Source organism: Trichechus manatus, unplaced genomic scaffold (genome assembly GCF_000243295.1).
Source record: "Trichechus manatus latirostris isolate Lorelei unplaced genomic scaffold, TriManLat1.0 scaffold00024, whole genome shotgun sequence".
NCBI classification, from domain to species: domain Eukaryota; kingdom Metazoa; phylum Chordata; class Mammalia; order Sirenia; family Trichechidae; genus Trichechus; species Trichechus manatus.
In genome coordinates, this window is record NW_004443960.1 from 17,488,152 (window position 1) to 17,497,445 (window position 9,294).

The window sequence follows — 9,294 nt, forward strand, 5'->3', positions numbered from 1 at the left end:
CCACCACTTGACATGCGCTGCCTCTCCTGGCCAGGATGGCCGAGGATTGGGTGTGTCTCACGGCTCTTGTTTGTTCCCATCAGTGGACTCCAACGACAGCCTCTACGGGGGAGACTCCAAGTTCCTGGCTGAAAACAACAAACTGTGCGAGACGGTGATGGTGCAGATCCTGGAGCACCTGAAAGCTCTGGCCAAGGACGAGGTGGGTGCCCTCTGTCTGCCCCCAGCCCCCACCCCTTGCAGGAAAGCACATGTTTCTAGAATGGTTTGGTGTTCATACTGGAAAGGAAGTGATTTTATGGGAGTGATATGTTTATGTGCAAACCGTTTATCAAATGCTCAGGGCCTTTGCTCCTGCTGTTTTCTCTGTTTGGAATGCGCCTCTCCCAGGTCTTCACATCAGTCAGGTCTCAGCAAAAAATCCCCTCTTCAGAGAGACCCTTCCTGCCCCTGCTCTCAAGCAACCATTGCCTCCCTCGTGCCTCTGAAGTGCTCCTACCACTGTCTGAAACGTCCTGTGTGTATGCGTACTTGTCTGTTCCTGGCCTCCCCCACTAGAATGTAAGCTCCATGAGAGCAGGGACCTTGTGAGTCTTGGAGACCTGCTTGTGCCTGACGACCAGCCCACAGCCAAGCTGGGCCTCTGGGATCCATCTGTCACTACAGCGTCCCCCACACCTGGAACAGAGCCGGGCATACGCAATCAATACGTGTTCAATAAGTAACAGCATGTGCTTTCCACGTCTCAGCTCTTTCAATGCTCACAACAACCCTGTGAAATGTAGCTGTTTATTCCTACTGAACATAAAAGGAAACTGAGGCTCCGAGAAATATCTGGAGCCCCTCTGGTTGCAATAGAACAGCAGGGATTCTAACCCTGATTCCCAAGCTGGGACTCTTAACCACTACATTGTCCCCATCAACCAGCCAAGGTATTGCACTTCCCTGTTAGGAAGTGGCTTGTGGCCATTATCTAGCAACAACAGTAGGTATGTTTTTCAAACTCTTTGTATAGATTAAGGTGTAGTTTGTATATATTAAGTGCACATAATCCAGTGAGCTAGGTACAGGTGTTATCCTCACTTTCCTTATGAGGAAACTGAATCCTAGAGAGATAGCTAGGTAATATGGTCAAGGCAGTCTTCTAGAACCCATGCTCTTATCCACAAAATATATTCTTTTATCAAACGTTACGTTTTTTCAGAGCAGTTTTCTCATATTTTCCATATAGATAGATAGATGGTTGATTGACTTCAGTATAATTTCCATATAGTACAATATAAGTAACTACTTGGTTCCCTGCCCAAGTAATGCTGACCATGGCTTCCATTTTTGCAGCTTTAGCCCAAACATGGAGTCACAGATGGATCCCACTAACCCTGTCTGAGGCTTTGGTTGTTCAGGCACAGGCAGGTCTCCATTATTTTGTTAAGGCTGAGGTCTCCATTACTGTGTTAAGGCTGATTTCCTGCTGTGTAGTCAAGGTGGAGGGAGGGGAGAGAAGGTTGGCAATGAGTTAGGAATCAAAGCTGGGGCCTGACATTCCACCTCTACCTTCTGCCCTTGGCTCATCTTGTGCGTGACATCAAGTAGGAGGCAGTTGGCTGGCTAAGTTAACATCAGCTGTTGCCTGATGTCAAGGAGGAGGCAGTTGGCTGGCTTAACTGGTGCCTGACTTGTTACCTCCACATGCTTCCCTGGGTCTTGCTCTTGACCTACTCTGAGCTGCCTTCTGGAAGCCTTGAGCATTTCAAATTTTTGATTCCCACCTATCAAGAGACAACCTGACAACTCGTTCCTGATCTCATCTCAGCAGGAAGGGGCCTGTTTTCTCTATCCTCGCCTTCAATTCCTTTTCCCAGACCTAAGACAGATTTTTGTTTCCTCTGTTCTCAGTGGTTTTCCAGCCCTGCCCCTTCTTCCAAAGCACTAGCTACTTCCCTCTTTCCCAAACCAGGGTTTTCCTGAATTCTTAGTTGTTCCTAGACTTTGCTTCCACATACCCTTTGAAGACAAAAGATCAAACTGGCTTTTAATTCTTATTTCCAGACTGTATAAGATGACATCCCTGTCCTTATCCTCCTTTCCCACTCCACCAAGAAAGCCATAAAAATACCAGATAGCTGTAAATATAAACATTCAGTACAAACCTGTATGTCCTGGGATCCCATTCTCTCCAGGGTATTCAAACAAGTGCTGGAAAGAGAGTAAGATTTTAGGGTGAGGGGGAGGGGCAGGGGCTCTATTTCTCTGTGGCCTCTGCCAAATCCAGGCATACTGCCTTAAGGTCCTACATTAGGGTCAACAGGCTAAAGGGCGGAGGACTACACGCTCAACAAAAAGCTCAGAAATGCTGGGGCCCTGAGTGCCTCTTAGTGCTCTCTCTGGGCAGGGAGGATGTGTGGGTGTGTCCCACTGACCCTAAAAGCCCCAAACACTAAGGCTCAGAGAGCTTCCTGGTTGGCAAGAACATCTGCTCTTGAGAGGGTAGTGCATCCCTTGGGACGTGGAAGCTCCACGCTGGGAACGCTCTCAGACGTCGCCCTGTGTGTCCCTTCATTTGTATCCTTTTTGACTCTAATAAACCTGTAGTGGTGAGTATGGTATACTCTCTGTGAGTTCTGTGAGCCATTCCAGTGAATTATGGAACCCAAAGGGGCAGTGGGAGTCAGCAGGTCAGAAAGTAAGGCTTTCATGTGGGTGGCAGAACCCTGCTGGGCTCAGGGCTGCGGTGCCCAGAACTCTGGAGAAGTTAGTGCTTGGAGGACACCTGGCTATCAGTGGAAGGATGTGCCTTAGAAGACCAGCCTCTTCAGGAAAACAGGTTCATCAAATCCGTATGGTCAGGAAGCCCTGGTTGTGCAACAGTTGAGCGCTCAGCTGCTAACCAAAAAGTCTGGCAGTTCGAACCCACCCAGTGGCTCTGCCAGAGAAGGACCTGGCGATCTGCTCTTGTAAAGATTACAGCCTAGAAAACCGTATGGGGCAGTTCTGCTCTGTCACTATGAGTGAAAATCAACTCCATGGCACCTAACAACAACAACATGGTCAAAGGAACTTCGAGTGAGGGCCAAGAACAGTGGTTTTATCTCTGCTTAGGTGGTTTCAGGAGCAAGCCCTTGATACCGTACAGGAGAAATGGACGTCCTCTACCTTCAGCTTGAACTTGTTATACTATTTTAGATCCCCCACCCCAGTGAAAAATGATTCCTAGCTCCTTTCCCTGACTTCTTAAAACTGTCAGCTCTGGCTCCATCTTCTAGCCCAGGAACGTGATGTGTATTTGGCAAGTGGCACCCAGGAAAAATTCGCAATGTGGTTTGGAAATACATTTCTTCAGTCTAATATAACAGGCTGGGTTTCATCAGAGGCAGCCAGGACAGCATAAATGACTAGCTATCCTCACCCACCCACTCCCCAAGCTCACAATGAAAAGACAGCCCAAAGCCATAGAATTTGGAACTGTTTTAACATTTATGTCTTTTTACTGGGTGGTGATGGTGAGAACGTCTGTCCACATGCATATTTATTAGAAAAATACAGGTGGACTGAGCTGAAATGCAACTTGTCATCCTCATTTGAATAATGCCATGTGAAATTCAGCACAGGCGGCCACCTGGCGGCAGGGGCCCCGGAGGTGAAGTCCTCCGGAGTCTGGTGATCCAAGAGCACCAAACTTGTTGCCCAGTCGCTTTACAGCACAGGGAGAGAGGTCCGATTTCCGGAGGGCAGCTTCCCGCTGCTGTTCCCAAGCGTCTCCTCTCTTCTTAGCGCTGGTGGCGGCCCTGCTACCAAAACCATCCTTTCCATCCATGCGAAGGAGCCAGGCCTGTTTTAATGAAGAGCTTTATGAAGTTGTTTGGGTGTGGTGAAGCCAGGCACTGTGCCAGACCCTCCGAGCTTCCTGGAAATGACAATTCTCATAGGACAAGAATAAAAAGAAACTCTTCTATTTAAAACCTCTGTGGAGAGGAGGTGGTTCGAGGCCTTGATTTGATTCTCTCAGTAACGCGTTTGTGTTTTTCTGGGTCTTTGAATATCAGCTGGCATGTTTTCCCATCCCTCACACCCGGCTCTAACAAGCTTATTTTTAATGGGCAGTGGCATTTAAAACACATGTGAACTGAGCTTTTTTAGGGTAAAATGCTTATTCAGAAGATACAGAGTGGAGAGATAGCTACTCAGAGATGGTGTTTCTTGTTTAACATTTTAAAAAATCTCTCCTGCTTCAGTGAAATGTGTAGTTAAAGGGCCTCTCTCAGTGGAGACTATTTGAGTTGGATTTGAAACAGAATTTTCTTTTTGCTTGGTCTTCTGGATCTAAGCAGACAATGGGGTCCTCCTGTTCTCCCAAGAATCAGTTGAGGGCCAGCTTAAAAGGTGTGCAGAATGGGCTGGAACCTGCTGAACCACCGGTGCTCTCTGCTCAGATTCCGGATTAGCGCGGACCTGTGTTGTCTGATAAATGAATCCAGAGCAGGCAGTCAGCAGACGGTTAATTGGCTGTGCGTAGGTGCCAGGCCTCCGTGATGAGGTGCCTCACTGTCAGCTCAGCTGCTTCTGTGACTGTGACCTGGTCTGAGCCGTTGCCAAGGCAGGCTGAATTTGGGGGCCCAAGTCTCTTCATTGCCACTCAGCCTCCCTTACCCAACTGTGTCTGAAGCTACTCCTTGGCTTTTTTTTTTTTCTTCCTTCACTAAAAGACTTGAAATTCTGACTTGGGGGAAGCCACAAGAGGGGGGGGACAAATTGGCCCAGAAGTTAGCACAGGGTCTGGCTCTCGGTAAGTTCAATATGCCTATTTGTGGAATAATGGCTGGATGGACCGATGGATGGTTCCAGCCACCCCTGATTCCCTGGATAAAACCACACAGCTGCAGTTGGCAGCTGCATTGAGCAGGCCTCTGAGCCTCTTCAGAATTTGGATTCCTAATATGGGACTAAGGGGCTCTGGTGGTGCAGTGGTTAAGTGTTCAGTTGCTAACCAAATGGTTGTCGGTTCGAACCCACCTGCTGTTCCATGGGAGAAAGGTGTGGCAGTCTGCTTCCCAGAGATTAAAGCCTTGGAACCTTATGGGACAGTTTTACTCTGTCTTATAGGGTTGCTATGAGTTGGAATCGACTCAACAGCAATGTTTTTTTTTTAAATATGGGGCTAGTCAGAAGTCTGTGGGCACATCTCGTCACCTGGGGGTGGGACGTGAGGAGGTAGTATGGGTACAGGTGAGGGCTCTGGAGATGCACAGCTGGAGCTCAGAGCCTCACTCTGCCACTAACTAGCTGTGGTTGTTGGGCAAGTAAATCTTTGGAGCTTCAGGTGCCTCGTGTGCAAAGTGTGATCATATTAGTTTCCTGTTGCCACCATAACAAATGACCACAAACTTAGTGGCTTCACACAACACCCATTTACCATCTCGCAGTTCTGTAGATCTGAAGTCGGGGCTGGCTGGGCTGATACCCCTGCTCTGGGTTCACAAAGCCGAACCCAAGGTATTGGCTGGCTGGGCTCTGCTCGGGGCAGCATCCACTTCCCCATCTATATGGGGTGTTGGCAGAGCAGTTCCTTGTGGTTGTAGGACTGATGTCCCCATTTCCTTGCTGACTGTTGGCCTGGGGTCGTTCTTAGTGCTAGAGGCCACTGGCATTCCTTTGCTCCTGGCCCCCACCCGCCTCCATCTTCAAAGCCAGCAGGTCCTCCTGGTGCTTTGAATCTGTCTGGCCTCCCCGTCTGCCTCATCTCTCCCCAGCTTTCCTCTTCTGCTGCTTTTCTCTGACTCTAGCCTGAGAAGTTTCTCTAATTTTAAGGGCTCAGGTGATTAGACTGGACTCATCCAAATAATCCAGGATAATCTCCCTACTTTAAGGTCTACAACTTTAATTCCATCTGCAAAGTCTCTTCACAGCAGTACCTAGGCTTGTGTTTGAATAACCAGGGGATGGGACTCTTGCGGGGACAGCTTTAGATTTCTGCCTACCAAGGGGGTTATAAAGGAACCTACCTCAGAGAGTCATCGTGTTGTGTAAAGCACAGAGCCTGATACCTGGCTTCCAGCAAGGGTTCCATGCCCGTTACTGCCAGGGCTCGGAGCCAATGCATGAAGCTCCTAGCAGCCCTGACACTCTGTGATGCCAGCCAGGGCCACCCGGCCAGGGCCTGGGCATCACGCTCCAGGGTCCAGCATAGACATGTGACCTGACCTGGCCACATGGGCTCCATGACACAGCAAAGGCTCATTGTTGACTGGGCCTTTGGGAGGTTGTGCACCTTTGGGAGGTTGTATCCTTTCTTCTCAGCTTGTTGTTGCATCCTGGACATTTATTTCCCCTTCTGGCTTTATGTTGTTCAAAGCTGGGGCTCAAGTTTGGTCTACTTTGACGTTTTGGTTGGACTTTTCTTACCAAGGTACCTCTTGTATCAGATTATTGAGCAAGAGAGCAAAGAGATGGCGTCAGAGTGTAAAATGGTTCTTGTAAAAGCCGGACGTGGGCTGGAAGCGTTGGGGAGCTCTGTTTGTGGCTGGTAGTAGCCGCTGTTTGGTCTTTATCACAAGCAGCCAAGGGACAGGAATAGGGACTGCAGTTTTAGGTAGTTTGGGGGCACATCTGAAAGAGACATTTTTTAGCCTTTCACTTTTAAATTTTACCTGTGTTAAAGCACGAGGACTTAACGTTGGTTGGTTAAGTTTCATTCCTTGATCCCACACTAGTATTCAGTCTCCTGAAAGTATCACTCACTCCTGTTTCTTGTGAGGCACAGAGCTAAATGTTTTATATACATCATCTCATTTAATCCTCATGAGATCCCTAGGAGGGTAGGTATTACCTTACAGATGAAGAAGCTGGGGCTCGGGGATGTTAAGCAGCTGCCCCAAGGCCCTACAGCAGATACGTGGCAGAGCTAGCATTGAACCGAGGTGTGACCTACTCCAGAGTCAACACTGCCCAGAGAACCTGTCCGTGGGTCTCTGCAGGGCCCAGCCTGAGCCCGGCAGAGACAGTAACCTTCCTTGTCTGTTTCAGGCCCTGAAGCGCCAGAGCTCGCTGAGCCTCTCCTTCTTTAACAGCATCCTGGCCCATGGGGACCTGCGCAACAACAAGCTGAACCAGCTCTCCGTCAACCTGTGGCACCTGGCGCAGAGGCACGGCTGTGCGGACACCAGAACCATGGTGAGGCACTCAGAGGGCCCCGCAGCAAACGCACGAGGCACGGGACCCAGCAAGCACAATGGGCCCACCATGGGGCTCGACTGACCAGACAATGCCTGGCCTTACCTCGGCATTGGGCCTGAGCACCCAGCAGGTGCAGCCTCCCCTTTAGAAGGGCTCTAGGCCTGAGATTTCTGCTGGCCACTTGCTAGGGCCAGAGAGCATGGCCTTCAAAGTTTATTCCCTCTAAATAAAAAGACCACACACATTAAAACACCAAGTCATTCCTTGGTTGCAATCAAATCTGGTTTTATAAGAGCAAGTTGTAATCTAAGAAGTTGCATTTTAAACTTTGCTGGCTTCTTTCTCTCCGTCATCCTCAAAAGATTTCACCTATTCTCTGTTAGAAGAATGTGTAAACTCCCACCATGGCTGATTTGCTGGAGCCCTAGGTTCCAAGGATAGAGAGTTGGACCAGAAAGGACACGGTTCTGTCTTTTTTCCTCCTAGGTGAAAACTCTGGAATACATCAAGAAGCGAAGCAAACAACCAGACATGAGTCACTTGACTGAGCTGGCCCTGAGACTCCCTCTGCAGTCACGGACCTGACCCTGTCCCTTCCCCAGGCCTGGGCCCAGGCCTTCTGTGGCTGAGTCCAGAGACACTTTGCCCCGGACTCTTACTGGAATTCAGAAAGTTGTTTGTTTTGGGGGGTTTTTTGTTGTTGTTGTTTTTAAACATATATACAGATGGGTTGATGCCTTGGCCTCTGCCCAGATTATTCTGACAGTGAAGAAGGGGGGATTGTGAGCATTCACATCAAATCTTGCTCACCGAGAAGCAGCATCTTCTGCTTCTTTTTACAAGTGGCCTTGAGGTTCTCAGTAAGCCCTGGGAGGAATCAGATGGGCCTTTAGCGAGAGAGAAACTAAAGAATGCAAGTAATGTCTTTATTTTCGGTCATATTTTGGGAAAACCACCTTGGAAAGCATCCACTTTTCAGGTGCCACAGTTCCCAGCGCTTAATCTGAGGGCCTAAAGTCTGGAATCGAATGTTGCTCACACCACCTCGGAGGACTTATAAAAGGCAGATGGCCCAGTTAGCTCCTTTTCTATCAAAAGTACCTCTTGGTTGGACATGGCACTTTGTGGGTCAAAGGAGGAAGTGACGTCAAACCCGAGACTCGCTGTGGCTTCAGTGGCAAGTACATTGTAACCAAGTAAATGTCCTGGAGGAACATTTCTCTGTTCGTAACTGTTCATTTAATTACTTCTGACTCTTCATCCAGAAGAAAGAGAACACGTCTGAGCATATTAGCCCAGCCTCCTTTTCAGCTGTAATTATAAACAGCATATGATTCTGGCTACTTTTCTGTCACCAGTTTGGTGGAGTCTGAGTCTTGTATTACAGCCACAAACTCCCACTGACATCTTGAATTAGTAAGAGCAGTGATACTGATTGGCCTGTAACCTGTTTCCCATGAAAATGCATCCACGTTGTGGATTAAAGTGCCCCAAACTATGGTACTTTGAGAAGCTATACACTGGGCATAGATGACATTTCATCTCTTTACCCTTTGTGTGCTAAATGCCAGCATCACAGCAGTTAACCTCAGAAAGTACAATGATTTTTAAATATAAATTTATATAAACTCATGTTCTTACTGGATAGTGTAAAAGCAAGAATATGCTGTGAAAATGGTTTTTCTGGCCAACTTGGTAATGATAACACCCACACCCACTCCACCTCCCGCCCCCTCCCCCCGCCCAAGAAATGGTTGAGAAAATAGACTACAGAATGGTAGTAGACACTAATGAATGCCTACTTCCCTCCCCTTTACTGAACAAAACATACAGAACCTCAGAAAGCATTGTGGTAGTATCTAAATATTCACAGGTGGCCTTTATTTCACAAAACTGATATCTCCATTAAAATTATTTTATATACCATGTTTACTTATACGATGCTATTTAAGTGAAAAATCATTGGCAAATTCACAGAGTATGCTCTTCAAGTCATTTCTTTTACTTTGAGGCTGCAAATGTCAGTGAGTTTATGTTGCCCAGACATCGACCTGAACCTGGATTTTCACATTAGGTCAGGTATGCATTACCGCAGAGGGAGCTTCTGCACCCTCCTTTGCCTTG

At 48.0% G+C, this 9,294-nt stretch overlaps 1 protein-coding gene across 1 annotated transcript in view; it reads left to right on the forward strand.

Annotated features, from left to right (window-relative positions):
- The window catches only part of VPS35L (VPS35 endosomal protein sorting factor like), a 144,172-nt gene extending 135,296 nt beyond the window's left edge, over nucleotides 1-8,876 (forward strand). The window contains exons 27-29 of the mRNA XM_023728326.1: nucleotides 84-202; nucleotides 7,021-7,167; nucleotides 7,657-8,876. Of these exons, the coding sequence (XP_023584094.1) occupies nucleotides 84-202; nucleotides 7,021-7,167; nucleotides 7,657-7,755 (365 nt within the window). The 3' untranslated portion in view covers nucleotides 7,756-8,876. The remainder of the gene's footprint in view (nucleotides 1-83; nucleotides 203-7,020; nucleotides 7,168-7,656) is intronic.
- Nucleotides 8,877-9,294: the final 418 nt, after the last annotated feature.